Source organism: Calidris pugnax, unplaced genomic scaffold (assembly GCF_001431845.1).
Source record: "Calidris pugnax isolate Ruff unplaced genomic scaffold, ASM143184v1 scaffold196, whole genome shotgun sequence".
Lineage (NCBI taxonomy): Eukaryota > Metazoa > Chordata > Aves > Charadriiformes > Scolopacidae > Calidris > Calidris pugnax.
Genome location: NW_015091042.1, coordinates 5297924 through 5312401, shown reverse-complemented (window position 1 = coordinate 5312401; position 14478 = coordinate 5297924). Strand labels below are relative to the sequence as shown.

The 14478-nt window shown below is 46.2% G+C and overlaps 1 protein-coding gene across 1 annotated transcript; it reads right to left on the bottom strand.

Moving 5' to 3' along the window:
* Positions 1–1600: 1600 nt before the first annotated feature.
* On the bottom strand, positions 1601–14258 carry NOLC1 (nucleolar and coiled-body phosphoprotein 1; the record flags this gene model as incomplete). The annotated part of the gene is made up of 14 exons (XM_014956161.1): positions 1601–3788; positions 4054–4134; positions 4533–4645; positions 5317–5359; positions 6599–7116; positions 7330–7476; positions 8889–8978; positions 10049–10189; positions 10981–11131; positions 11815–11918; positions 12397–12538; positions 13269–13384; positions 13945–14066; positions 14191–14258. Coding segments are annotated over 14 exons (1995 nt in total), but the record flags the coding sequence as incomplete, so codon positions are not given.
* Positions 14259–14478: the final 220 nt, after the last annotated feature.

The following is a 14478-nucleotide window of genomic DNA, read 5'->3' as shown; positions in this document are numbered from 1 at the left end:
ACCTCTCTGGACCTGCTGGCAACATTTCTAGTGCTCCAACCCCTTGATCATCTTTGTGGCCCTCCTCTGGACCCACTCCATCAGGTTCATGTCCTTCTTATATTGAGGGCTCCAGACCTGCACACAATACTCCAGGTGAGGTCTCACCAGAGCAAAGTGGCAGAATCCCCTCTCTGGACCTGCTGGCAACACTTCTATTGATGCAGCCCAGGATGGGATTGGCTTTCTGGGTTGCAAGTGCACACTGCCTGCTCTCATGTCCAGCTTCTCGTCTACCAGCACCCCCAAGTCCCCTTCCTCAGGGCTGCTTTCTAATATCTCATCCCCCAGTCTGTATTGATGAGGAGGATTATTCCAGCCCAGGTGCAGAACCCTGCACTTGCTCGTGTTGAACCTCATGAGGTTCACCTGAGCCCCAGTTCCAGCATTAACTACAGCTGGAATTGCACAGGGAAACCAGGCTCCAGGAGGCTTTTCCCCTTACGGAGATGTAGGTTAAGATGTAGGAAAGCTCATGGAGGGAGCAGTGTTTCCCCCCCAAAACATGAAGCAGACAGAAGAGCACGCAGCTTTTGAGTCCCCACAAAGCGTTTTCCTCCCCCAGCACTGGTCACACTTGCTCAGTCAGGTTGGGCATCTCCAGGGAGACTAATGACACTCTGTGCCTCTGCTGCTGAAACTTCAGAGAGGGCTACACCTTCTCCTACAACATCACAGAAGGCTGTGGCAGAGTGTTTATTATGGAGCCCACGGATAGCCCAATCCACCTGGTGACTGTCCAGCCTTTCCATAGAGAAGTACCATGAGGGGTAAAAACAAGCATTACAGCACATGAGCTATTAGTACAAGCTCCTTTTCCCTGTGCACAGGAAGAGGTCACAGGGATGTAGCAGCTTTTGAGTCCCCACAAAGCGTTTTCCTCCCCCAGCACTGGTCACACTTGCTCAGTCAGGTTGGGCATCTCCAGGGAGACTAATGACACTCTGTGCCTCTGCTGCTGAAACTTCAGAGAGGGCTACACCTTCTCCTACAACATCACAGAAGGCTGTGGCAGAGTGTTTATTATGGAGCCCACGGATAGCCCAATCCACCTGGTGACTGTCCAGCCTTTCCAAAGAGAAGTACCATGAGGGGTAAAAATAAGCATTACAGCACACAAGAGCTATTAGTACAAGCTCCTTTTCCCTGTGCACAGGAAGAGGTCACAGGGATGTAGAAATTACTTCCTTTTAACCAAGCATACACAGAATTTTTCAGTTACACCTATTGTTTCTTATTCCATAGGCTGGTGCTATTTCACTTATATTGCTCATGTGGTGGCCATACTGGAGAAGACCTCACAAGATATTCTGGCATGAAGGGACTCAAGGAGCCTGTTTGGATGGGTGTACGTAAATATTCTTTCACTTGTTTTCTCCAAATTTCCTGCAGTCACTCAACAGCCAGCAGCACCTTTGAGTCCTGAAGGTGCTACCTGCACATAACTAAGGAGACAAAAATTGGTTGTAGACGGATCTAGCCAGATTTATCACTTGAGATGGTGCTTTGTTACCCCCAGCACTGACACCTGCTTTTCCACACCTTTAACTATCGGATCCACTCAGACTACAAAGGCAGCAATCTTTATTTCCCGAGACACATGTATGCTCACACTTAAAATAAACTTTATAAAAACTTTTGTTTTGGGGGTAAGAGTTACAAATGTTAAGTTCCTGATTAACAGAAAAAAAAAACAACCAAAAAAAACAAGGAAAAAGAGGGCAAGTTACAAGTCACAAGCAAGATGATGTTCAAATCCCCAAGCAGAAAACACTCTCTTCCTACCATCCTTTGGCCTCTAACCTTTAACACCTTGTAATAACCGTGGTCTCCTGGGCCTCTGAACACCGCAGCTGGGAATCCAGGCACCAGCCTGATTGTGCAAGCCAGAGGGGGAACTCCTGAAAAATGCTCCCTGGAACAAGGTGCAGCTCACACACACGGGGGTGGCTCATCCAGTCTCATCCAACCCTCAATTAGGCGACACTGCTTTGCACACTAATGTAGCCTCCTCATAACAACAGGGCTCTTCTCGTTGTCACCCTTCGGGTGGGAGGGAATGGAAACATGGCAATCAGGCCCTGGGTAACCTCTCTGGGTGTCCAGCAGTTTCATGGGACCGGGGTGGGGGGAGCAGTTCCCACAGCCCCGTTTCCCAAACACACACTGCTCCACAAACTAAAATTAATTTAACCCACCTAACGGGGGAAAATTGTGCGGGAACCATTTTACACCAGATGCAAATTACACCAGGAACGAGGCAGCCATTGAGGGAAATGTGGGAATTCAGTGTGGAAAAATCAAACCCTCCTCTCAACAGCAGTAAGCCATTATATTACCTCAGCTGCTCATGAAATTCCAGTTTAGGCCACAAGTTACTGAACTTGTTTGAGGCTCCCCATATCGACCACGTTCTTGCAGGGAACACTTCAAACCTTCCAGCACGGGGCTTGCCTTGCCTTGGTGCTATGGGGAAAGCAGCATTTTACTTCTTGAGAGGGATTTAACAGGTGGAAAACAGCTTAGAGAGCAAGTGATCCAACCCAAAAAAGAAATTTAAGGCATCAATGATACATTCATCTCCACTCCTACCAAGCCACACGGCACATTGCTGGGAGCAAGCAGAAGCTGGCAAGTTTTACATTCTGGGAGAACAAGGAGAAATGCCACACCGCAGGCAGAGCCTCTGAAACAAAACCACAGCAAAAAGCAGAGCTGGGTGGCAAAGAGGGCTTTATCTCCTCTGCCTCCTTACCCATTCCCTCTGAGCCATCAACCACAACCTCCATGCAGTTCCTGCACACCTCCACTCCCCAGCTATGTTCCCAGCAAAATCAGTATCAGGAGAGCCACAGTAGCGCTACAGACCTTGGTCTTTTGGGCAACAGCCCCCAACTTGCAACTGCAAACAATGCAGTTACTCAACTACTAAGGTGTATTTAGACTCTGCTTCTCTAAGTCCTCTGGTTGTTGGCCTCAACAGGAGTGGAAGGAAGAGGAAGGTGGGAATTTATTGCAAGGTGAAACTATAAAAGAAGGAAAACAGAAAAGAGGAAGCCTGTCACACTGAGACTGTGAACTTGAAATGTCAGGTGGGGGCGGGGATTACAGCCAGAGGGTTCAAATCAGTTGTTGCTCTTACAGTAGGTAGCCAGAGGCAAGTTACAATACTTGCCAATTCACAGGTATCCGAGTTAAACTGACTGAAAAATAAGTAGGAGGTTAAGATACAGGTATGAGAATGATTTCTTTTTCTTCTACTACTTTCTGGGCAGGAAATCAAAATGAAAAAGTACTGCCAGCCTTTTAAAATAAGACTGTAGAAAATTTAAGCCTTGGAGGTCACCCTAGCTGGTGCCTAGTGGTACCAGCTCAAGGACGGTTTCGAAGTAGGGGCCTAAAAACCAGAATTAGAAATAAAAGAGGGAAACATTTAACCATTTTCCCACATCCTGACACTGGAGCTGCCTGCCCCGCAAATGGTCTAGGGGAAGCAGCATTCCAGGCAGGCTTCACATCCATAATGTCCACATGCCTATCCCAAGCCACTCCGGTGAGCAGATGGTTTATGAATTCCCAAGGAAACATTCTCAGTCACTTTCAAACTTGACGGAATTGACTTGGGTGGATATAGTGCCCCCACGGTAGCTGCCTCGTTTTTTCTTGGTCTTTTCATGACGGAAAGATTTGCCTTTAGTGAATTTCAGGATATTGTTAGCCTTCTCACCCCAGTCACCAGCTGCTCCTTTCTGCAAGGGATGAAGGGGGAGAGGAAAAAGAAATTCAGGTCAGTACCCAAGAGAGTAAGGGCAATGCTTCATACTTCATCCTACCCAGCAAACACCAGCACATTAACACTGGGGCTGATACCACTCTCCCACACACTTCCTAACAGCACCTCCTGGTGGAAAAAGGTCCCACCAAAAAGACTGCCCAGAAGCAGACCAAGGCTGCTGTGCTGAGTTTTATTTGCAGAGGTCAAGCGTTACCACTCTGGGCACTACCAAGTCCTACCTTTGCCTCAAATGAGTTATCAGCGACACGGGCATCCACCTCAATCTCTTCTTCTCTTACGCGGCGGAACGGAGAGGCTGGCTGTTAATGAAAACAAGATATAGTAAGTGCATACATGAGCGTGATATACCCTTAGTGACAATTGCCTTCCCTCCTTGCCCTGCAAACACGGAGCCCTACTTCATGTCACCTCAATCTTTAAGTGTTTCTCAGACTCATAATTCCTTCCCTTTTTCACATCAGGCAGCTCAAGGATGCTCCTGGGCAAACACACTCAATCAACCTTTGTCAGAATAATTTTATGCACATACGTGCACTCCCGAGGGTTCTCCAGCCAAGGTTCAAGTGCTTGAAGAGGGAGCAAAAATACGAATAATCCTGTGGGCCCAACCTCCCCCAAAACCCCAAACCAAGCCCACCACTTGTTCAGGAGGCAGAGATGCCTCTCCCACTAGTCACCACAGTCTACCCTCACTCACCCGTTTCACCTTGGGAACTGTGTGTGGTGTTTTAGCTTTAATCTTTGCTTTTTTACTCTGTGGTGTCTCTGGCTCCTGAACATCTTCCCTCTTCTGTTTCTTCCCGATTGTGCCTGTTAGATGTACAGCAGTACAACTTCAAAAGGAGTAACTGCAGTGTCGGGAAAGGCAATGACATCTCTCCCCCAGAACGCAAACCCCGTGTTGACACAGGTGTGAGAATCAGTCCCTGCATCACCTCACCCAGAAAACAGACACTAATAGCCATTCTGGGTCAGCAAGGATTTTGCCATCCTATCCTAATGGATAATTTTCTGGAATAGGGTACCTCTTTGTTAATAATTTAGTGCATTTGAGAAAGTTCTGTTGGTTAAAATTTGACAGCCTTTGGAGTCACACAGTACATTCAAAGTAATTTTCCTCCTGGAGGGATAAACACTGAGATTGTGCACTGGGGTATCATCTACTGTGTCCCCCTCAACACAGACAAGGTCCTCCAACAGTCTGCCTTCCTGCCACTACCAACCTTGTGCATGCACAGATGGCAACTGGCAACAACTGTACAGAAACGTACTTCATGTTGCCACACATTCCATTGCTGGCAAATATGAAATACAGACAAAAAGGATCATGCTAAATTAAAAACTAGCCCTTTCCTCTCAGTACTGAACCAGATGGCATAATCTAATAGCATATTAGACTGAATATTGTTTAGGAAAGGCTCCCATTCCTGCTTAGCTCAGTGCCTGCCTGACAGACCCACTTCCCAGACTGCAGGTAATACCTCCATTGACTTTTCCAGTCTCCTCTTCAGAGCTGCTCTCGCTACCCTTAGTGACAATTGCCTTCCCTCCTTGCCCTGCAAACACGGAGCCCTACTTCATGTCACCTCAATCTTTAAGTGTTTCTCAGACTCATAATTCCTTCCCTTTTTCACATCAGGCAGCTCAAGGATGCTCCTGGGCAAACACACTCAATCAACCTTTGTCAGAATAATTTTATGCACATACGTGCACTCCCGAGGGTTCTCCAGCCAAGGTTCAAGTGCTTGAAGAGGGAGCAAAAATACGAATAATCCTGTGGGCCCAACCTCCCCCAAAACGCCAAACCAAGCCCACCACTTGTTCAGGGGGCAGAGATGCCTCTCCCACTAGTCACCACAGTCTACCCTCACTCACCCGTTTCACCTTGGGAACTGTGTGTGGTGTTTTAGCTTTAATCTTTGCTTTTTTACTCTGTGGTGTCTCTGGCTCCTGAACATCTTCCCTCTTCTGTTTCTTCCCGATCGTGCCTGTTAGATGTACAGCAGTACAACTTCAAAAGGAGTAACTGCAGTGTCGGGAAAGGCAATGACATCTCTCCCCCAGAACGCAAACCCCGTGTTGACACAGGTGTGAGAATCAGTCCCTGCATCACCTCACCCAGAAAACAGACACTAATAGCCATTCTGGGTCAGCAAGGATTTTGCCATCCTATCCTAATGGATAATTTTCTGGAATAGGGTACCTCTTTGTTAATAATTTAGTGCATTTGAGAAAGTTCTGTTGGTTAAAATTTGACAGCCTTTGGAGTCACACAGTACATTCAAAGTAATTTTCCTCCTGGAGGGATAAACACTGAGATTGTGCACTGGGGTATCATCTACTGTGTCCCCCTCAACACAGACAAGGTCCTCCAACAGTCTGCCTTCCTGCCACTACCAACCTTGTGCATGCACAGATGGCAACTGGCAACAACTGTACAGAAACACACTTCATGTTGCCACACATTCCATTGCTGGCAAATATGAAATACAGACAAAAAGGATCATGCTAAATTAAAAACTAGCCCTTTCCTCTCAGTACTGAACCAGATGGCATAATCTAATAGCATATCAGACTGAATATTGTTTAGGAAAGGCTCCCATTCCTGCTTAGCTCAGTGCCTGCCTGACAGACCCACTGCCCAGACTGCAGGTAATACCTCCATTGACTTTTCCAGTCTCCTCTTCAGAGCTGCTCTCGCTGCTGGTACTGCTGCCACCAGCTGGCTTCGACTTCACGTTGTTTGCTGCTGGAGTGGACGCTGCTGGTACTGCTGCCACCAGCTGGCTTCAACTTGTTGTTTGTTGCTGGAGTGGATGTTTTTGGTTTCTCTTTGGAGGCAGTCTTAGAACTGTTCTGTGCCCCTTTCCCTGCCTTTTTGGGCTTTTCATCCTCTTCACTGGAACTATCCGATGAGCTGCTGCTACTACTACCAGCAGCAGCTGCCTTCTTCCCCACAGCTGCTTTCGCTGTCCCTGTAGATTTGGTGGCTGGTTTTGCTGCTGGCTTCTTTTCTTCTTCACTGCTTGAGCTATCAGAGTCAGAAGACTCTGCTTTGGGAGCCGGGGTAGAAGGTTTGGACACTGGCTTACCCACTTTGCCAGCTAATTTAGCTGGAGTGCCTTTCTTCTTCTTCTTCTCATCCTCAGAGCTGCTGGAGCTGCTATCTGAATCAGAGCTGCTTTGTGCTTTCTTTGGGACAGCTTGTGACTTCTTTGTTGCAGGGGTTGCTGCTTTAGTTGTGGGCTTCACAGGGGCCTTCTTGTCAGAGCTATCAGAATCTAGAATGGAAAGGCAAAGAATCACCAAGGCTAAGCCCCATTCTTTCAACATGAAGATAACATACAGATTCAATGTTGATACACAACATCAGCTGCTTGAAACACCACTGCACTGAGTATCCCTGTCCAGCTGCAACCTCAGACCCTGCCTAGAAACAGAGGTCTGAGCAAGCACAACGTGCAGGTGGAAATTCTCTTCTCCCACCCCAATACCTGAGCTGTCTGAGGAGGAACTGGAGTCTTTCTTTGCTTGTCCAGGCTTGACAGCTACTTTTGCCGGTTTGGGAGTATTCTTTATCACAGGTTGTTTAGCTGGGACTTTACTCCCTACCTTCTTCTTGTCATCTTCAGAGCTGGAATCTAAACCAAAAAAAAAAAAGTTAATAAGCTTCTGGTGCAAATTACTTTAGTAATAACATGTACATCACTCATGGGGAAGTAAAAACCAAAATGGATTGTGGCCCAAGGCTGAGCCACCAGATAACTGTCACTAAGCAGCATCTGATGAACATAAGCATTCATCTTTCCACCTATCTTCTCTATTGGGAGGAACTGGAACAAGCAGTTTAAGTTCTTCACTAAGGCATGTACAAGGAAGCAGATATTTGGAAAATAATGTAGAAGAGGTATGGAATAAGGGACTGGAGAAAGTACAGGTATTGCCAAAAACGAACTCAGGGAGAAGAAACATGGAGAAAAGAAGCTAAGCAGTAAAAGACAAAGAACAGGCAAGAAATGAGGCAATAAAACTGACAAAGCAGGCAGAGTGAGGCAGCAACAGCACAGTATCTCATTTTAGTTTTCCATTTCTTGTATCAGATGTGTTTAGCAGCAGCCTGAGGATGGACTGGAGACTCCCATGTACAAATATGCCTTCATATTGTGTCACAGCAATACGGAATGCTAAGTCTGATCTATTCCACCATTTCTGAACACTTTAATAACAGTCTTCAAAGCAGAACTCCTGCCACCTGTTGGAAGGGTGACACAGTCCAGTGCTGGCTGTCTGCAGACATGTACAAATATGCCATCATATTGTGTGTCACAGCAATACGGAATGCTAAGTCTGATCTATTCCACCATTTCTGAACACTTTAATAACAGTCATCAAAGCACAACTCCTGCCACCTCTTGAAGGGTGACAGAGTCCAGTGCTGGCTGTCTGCAGACAGACAGGCAATTGCCACCCAGGGTCCTGGCCACGACACCAGAGCTGTTGAGATATACAATGGGAGGACCTTTAACTTGGAGGGGAAATGTAGCACATCAGGAACTTACACAGGAAATACTGCATTGCAAACCTTAAAACTCATCAACAGAAGATAGAAAGCACGCTGCCCCCATTTCTAGGGTCACATTAGAAGGCATCTTTTGAGTCTATTTCAAACTTGGTACAGAGATAACATTTTTTATTTTGGAAACTTCTCCCCAAACACAACGGAATAACAGAAACCAAAAATCTGAAGACACAGATGCTCAAAAAGTGTAACCATTAACCTTCCTGGAGAAACCTGACAGACAACGCCCTACCCTTTCCACCCAGGAACATGCAGACCTTTCTGCACTTGCCAGTGGTCTCAGTGGTGTTTCATGGTCAGACTCCACTCTGCATAGTGGGCTGCTGGTTTTCAATGTCACATCTTGTTGCTATGGGAAGCTTTCAAGCTCATACACTACGGATCTTAACAGATACACCACTATAGAGCAACCTGGCCAGTAAAAACATTAACATAAAAAAAAAACCAAACCCAAAACTTTCTTTCTTTAATTACCTGAGTCACTGTCAGAACTGGATTCAGCCTTCTTGGTCACTGCAGCTTTGTTTTGGGGGGCAGAGACTGTTTTAGCTACTGCTGCTTTGCCTGCAAAAGCAAGTTTAAAATTAACTGGCCATATCCACAGTAAACCTTTGTCCCAAGATCCAACCCCTTCCAGATGTGTGTTGTGGTTTCAGCTGGGATAGAGCTGACTTTCCTACTAGCAGCTGGTATAGTGTTGTTTTGGGTTTGGGATAGGAACACTATTGACAGCACAAACCTTTGTCCCAAGATCCAAACCCTTCCAGATGTGTGTTGTGGTTTCAGCTGGGATAGAGCTGACTTTCTTACTAGCAGCGGGTATAGCTTGTTTTGGGTTTGGGATAGGAATACTATTGACAGCACCCTAAGTTTTTGGTTGTTGCTAAGCAGCCCAAGGCGTCTCGGAGTGCTCAAAACATTGGGAGGAGACACAGTTGGGACCCCAACTGACCAAAGGGATATTCCATGCCATGTGATGGCATGCTCAGTATATAAAGCTGAGGAAGAAGAAAGAAAGGGGGGACATTTGGAGGTAGGGTGTTTGTCTTCCCAAATAACCTGCTTTCCTGGAGATGGCTGAACACCTGCCAGCCTATGGAAAGTAATGAATGAATTCTTTCTTTTACTTTGCTTGTGTGTGGCTTTTGCTTTACTTATTAAAACTGTCTTTATGTCAACCCACAAGTTTTCTCACTCTTCTGATTCTCTTCCCCATCCCACCATAGGGAGAGTGAATGAGTGGCTGTGTGGTCCTAGCTGCTGGCTGGGGTTAAACCACAGTAATGTGAAAAAGCTCCCTTCTCAGTGCCACCTGCCATTCAACCAGCATATCACAAGCCAACCATATCACATGGCCAGCTGCAGTAACGGGCCTGGCTCATTGCCCGTTAAACTGGATGCTGATGACTTTTCAAACCAACACATGCCAAATAATCCAATCTGCACACAGTTTGAATCCACAGTTTGTACACAGTATTGTTTGGGATACCGTCAAATGACTCAGAAGCTCCAGAGAAGCAAAAAGCAACACAGACCAAAGTCAAACGGCTTTTTCAAGGAAACCAAGACATTGGCACAAACATTTTCTGCACCATGTAGATCTTCCTCTGCAGCCTCCTCTCCTCACAACATACCTGCTCCTCCCTTTGGGGGTGCCTGCTCTGCCTCATCACTGCTGTCTGAAGAGTCACTGCTCTCAGCCTTCTTTGCAGGAGCCTTGGCAATGCCTTTCTTCGCCTGCGCAGCTTGAGGAGGTGGCACAGCACTGTACTGACCTACAAAGAGAGACACAGCATTCAGAGCAGCATATGAGATGTTTGTAGCTACAATCAAAGATACTAGTTTACAATTTGAAAGGTTACATCCACCCCACTGCTACCTCCTGTTTCTACTGGGAGATTCACTCTCCACTCGGGGTTCAGCTGACCCAAACATCTCTGCAGAAGTTTTCTTTGCATTTTAGAAGAATGGGAGCTTGTGTTGCCAAACTTTTTCAGAAAAAAAAACACAAATAGAGATGTCAATTGTTGATTGTTTTCATTTACTACCTTCTCAAATCCTCTGGTTATTCAAACTGAGTTTTGATGCTTGATCTTCCATTCAGATTAGCTCTCTACTGGAATCCTAAAAGCACTACACTCTATTGAACAGAGGCCCATTTAGCTCATCAACTTCACAAAAAGCCTAAAAAAGTTTAAATTGCTGCAGTTACAGAATAACCAAACCATTGGCAAATTAATTCCCAAATCCCAGCAGACAGAAAACCTGCAAAAAGAATGTACTTAAAGGCTACCTGAATAGAAGATGTGCACCAAACCAGGCAGAGCTTGTCACAATCTCTCTCACTCCCCGTCCCTTGCTTAAGGGAGGAGCTGAATTTGAAGCTCAGCCCCGAGAGCACACATGAAGAGAGCTGCTGTATTTCTGTCTCATGATACCACCACCAGCACCACCTCAAACCTTGTGTGCAGCAAGGTGTGCCTGTGGCCTGCACACACTTCTCCTGGGACAGTGGGACTCACAGGAAGCATCCTCCCACCCAGGAGCAACGATATTTAGTGCTTACCAGACTTCGGCTTTTGTTTTGGAGGTGGTTTCTCATCGTCTGAGCTGTCAGATGAGTCCTCACTACTGGAACTTTCCTTGGCACGTTTGTTTTTCCCTGGACATACTTGAGTGGCTGCAGGTTTCTGCAGAGGTGATTTCTTGGGAACAACCTTATCACAAGAAGGGAAGACACACACATTAAAAAAGAAGTTACAAAAATCTTGTGGGGACAGCTGGATGTGGATCTTGTTTAACTCTATGCCTCACTAAAGAGAGCAAATTTTGAAGACAAAGGGAGAGAGATTTACGAAGATTCTCAAATGCAAATTTTAGGAAACACATGAGCATCATGATCTTTCTGGCCAGTCTGCTGTTGTTTTCTGCTGCATGAATCCCTAAAGAGGAGTTCCTCTGACTAAGGGGCACAGAATTGACTGAAATGGTAGCAACTGCCACTTGATTAAACACAACTAGGATTATTTTTGTGTTGCAGAAAACATTTTTAAACACTCCCTAGTGGAAAACTCAAAGTTACAGATAACTAAGTCCCAATAAAGTCATGCAAAAGTGAACAAACACAACATGGTTATGACACAATGAGATGCTTTCCTGTAAAAGGAAGGAGCAGAGGAAGCAATAAGGAGGTATGAGGGAAAAAAAGCAAAAGTGCATGGAGAGATGCTAGAGCACATAATCCCACTGTATAAGGAGGAGGCATAAGAGCCACAAATGCTGAGCTAGGCATCTGTGTAGTCTGTGCCTTTGTCTACGCATTTGAGTCCCTGCAAGACAGAGATACACCCAGTTACTAGACCCCTATCATGTTCAGGAAGTTTTTTATGGTCTAATTTACCTTTTTCGGTGCTGCCTTTTCCTCATCTGAATCTTCACTACTGCTGCTACTGCTCGCTGCTTTTCCATTCACCACCTTGGTGGCCGCCGGGGCAGCTTTACTTCCTTTTGAGACAAGTGAAAAGGGACATTAGAAAATATGCTATGGTAGATGAGGGATAATTGCATCCAGCATAAAGCAAATAGGGCAGATTACGGTTGTTTTATCCTACTGCAAGCTTAGAGAAAGTTTTCTGAACTATAGCTCATTGGAAGTTCCAGGACTACAGATTAAGTAAAGATCTTCCCTGCTCTTTGAGGGGAAGACACTGGCCAAAGCACAACTTAAGCAGTTAAGGTTACTGATTACAGCTACTTAACGCGAACAATGCAGCATTTGGGAGCAGATATTTTATTTGCAATCAGTTCTACACCACTTCCATCACAGAAGCAGGCTGGACTGGAGTGTAAATGGCCCTCTGTCAGCAGATTTTCAGACTGCTATGTTAATACATACGTTTTTGCATGTAAGTACAGCCCCCATCACTCCTCCCCTGGCATTTTTGGTTTTGTACTTTAACCCATGATACAAAATAAGAGGTACCTGATTTAGGTGTTGCTGGTTTTGGTGGTTGTTTCTTTGGTGCTTCTTCATCCGAGCTGCTCGAGTCAGAGCTGGAACTCTCTGCTTTCTTCTGAGGCTGAATTTTGGCTCCAGCTGGCTTCACCACGGGTTTTGCACCTTTCTAAACAATGGGAGGGAAAATGATTAGCCCTTGGAGCCATGAAAAGATAAGTGGGACACATGTACAGAGAGTACAAACAGCTCTGTCTTTCACAGAGGTTACCATTTTGACTTGGAAACACCAATTTGCCTAATGGTTAAGGCCTGAAAATCTCTGGATAACCATTTTACTCTGGAAAACCTCCCAGCAGCCCATGGGAGACTTCCTTTGCACCTCAGTCTCCAGTTCTGCCTCCTCAAAAGGGAGCAGCTGTGGGGCTGGCACTGCTCTCTTCCTTCTCCAGATTGCACTGGTTTGAAGGTGGTTACTCTCCTCTAGTGTACACTGACATTACTCTTCCCTCCCAGCCCTTCTCAAACTACAACTGCAGCAAGAAAAAGGAAAGAGAAAATTCTCTTTATATATGTAGAAAAAGATAAAATTTATTTTAGCAATTATAATAAATCTTTCCCTGCAAAAAATTAAGCCCTGGCAGTCTTAGGATAAAAGCAAAGAGCAAACTTGGATCTGAAACAAAGAAAATGCTGGACATTAAATTAATTTTTCACAGGACCAGTTCAAATGGCACACTCCACTATACAAATATCCTGTCACATCGCACCTACAGCTGTTGAAGCACTTCACAGTTCAGGAAAAGCAAGCCCAATTTCAGGGAGAATTCTGCTGGTCAAATTTACTATTACCCATCACTGTCAAACACGCATTGAAGAGGCTGGAAAGAAGAGCTGACCTTTGCTGGCTGCTTCTCCTCCTCCGAGTCTGAATCATCGCTGGAGTCCTCACTGCTGCTCTCTGCCTTTTTGGCTGCAGGAACTGCTTTTGCCTTGGGCACAGCTGCTGCTTTAGCTGCAAATAAGGGACAGCACACATTGATGGTAAGTTAATTCAAACTTTCATGTACCTATACCCTGAACTAGTGGATATCTGGGCAATCTGCATGCACTTAAAACGTAATTTCACTCAATATTTAGATCAACACATAATTTGAATTTGATGAAGCAAGTAGGAGTAACCCTGATATACCTTATCAGTGAGTGTTTGGAAAGCAGAATCTTAACACAGACACAGTGCTACTTCAATAGCACCTTCAAAGCTCGATACAGCCTGATGCCTTCAGCAGTCTCAGCCAAAAGAGACAAACTGAATGGCTAAAACCTTCTCGTGGACACAGTCCCTGATATGCTTAAATTATCACTGGATAAAGAGATCACCCTTAGTTAAGATAAACATACCCTACCTGCCATGGGAAAAAGACCTGCCAGAAACAAGATCAGTCAATACAAAACCAGTCCTCAAATGCTGCTAATGGACCTCAAACGAGCTGCTGAAGCTGAACTCTATACCCAGGCGACAAGCCAATGACAGACACAACCCCAGCCCGCCCCAGGGCTGCTCACAAACCCCACCTGGTTTCTTGGCTGGGGGTGTCTCGTCCTCCTCGCTGGAGCTGTCATCGCTGCTGGAGGACGGTTTCCTCTTTGCCTGGGAGCCATTGGGAACCAGCTTTCTCTTCTTGGCTGCCGGAGACCTACAGGGAGAAAGGCCGAGCTGGGGACTTTAAGAGGTGAGGGCTGGCCCAGAGGGAACCTGGCAGCACAGTGCTGACACCCCCCACCCCTCCTCCAGCCCGGAAAGCATGGAGGGGCACTTACTTCAGCCAGTAACTGAAGATGTCCAGAAGGGAAGCAGCATTGGGGTCCTGCTCCTTCTGCAGCAAGAGAGAGGTTGTGGTGGTCAGTCAGTCGGTCAGTCAACACCCCCCCACACCTCACCGCTGCTCCCCCATCAGTCAGTTGGCTGGTGGGTCAGTCAGACCCCCCTCACCACTGCCTGCCATCAGTCAGTCAGAACCCCCACACCTCGCTCCCCTCTTCCCCTCTCTCCCCTCACCACAGCACCCTCAGTCAGTCAGTCCGTTTGTCGGTCAGTCAGCCCCCCCC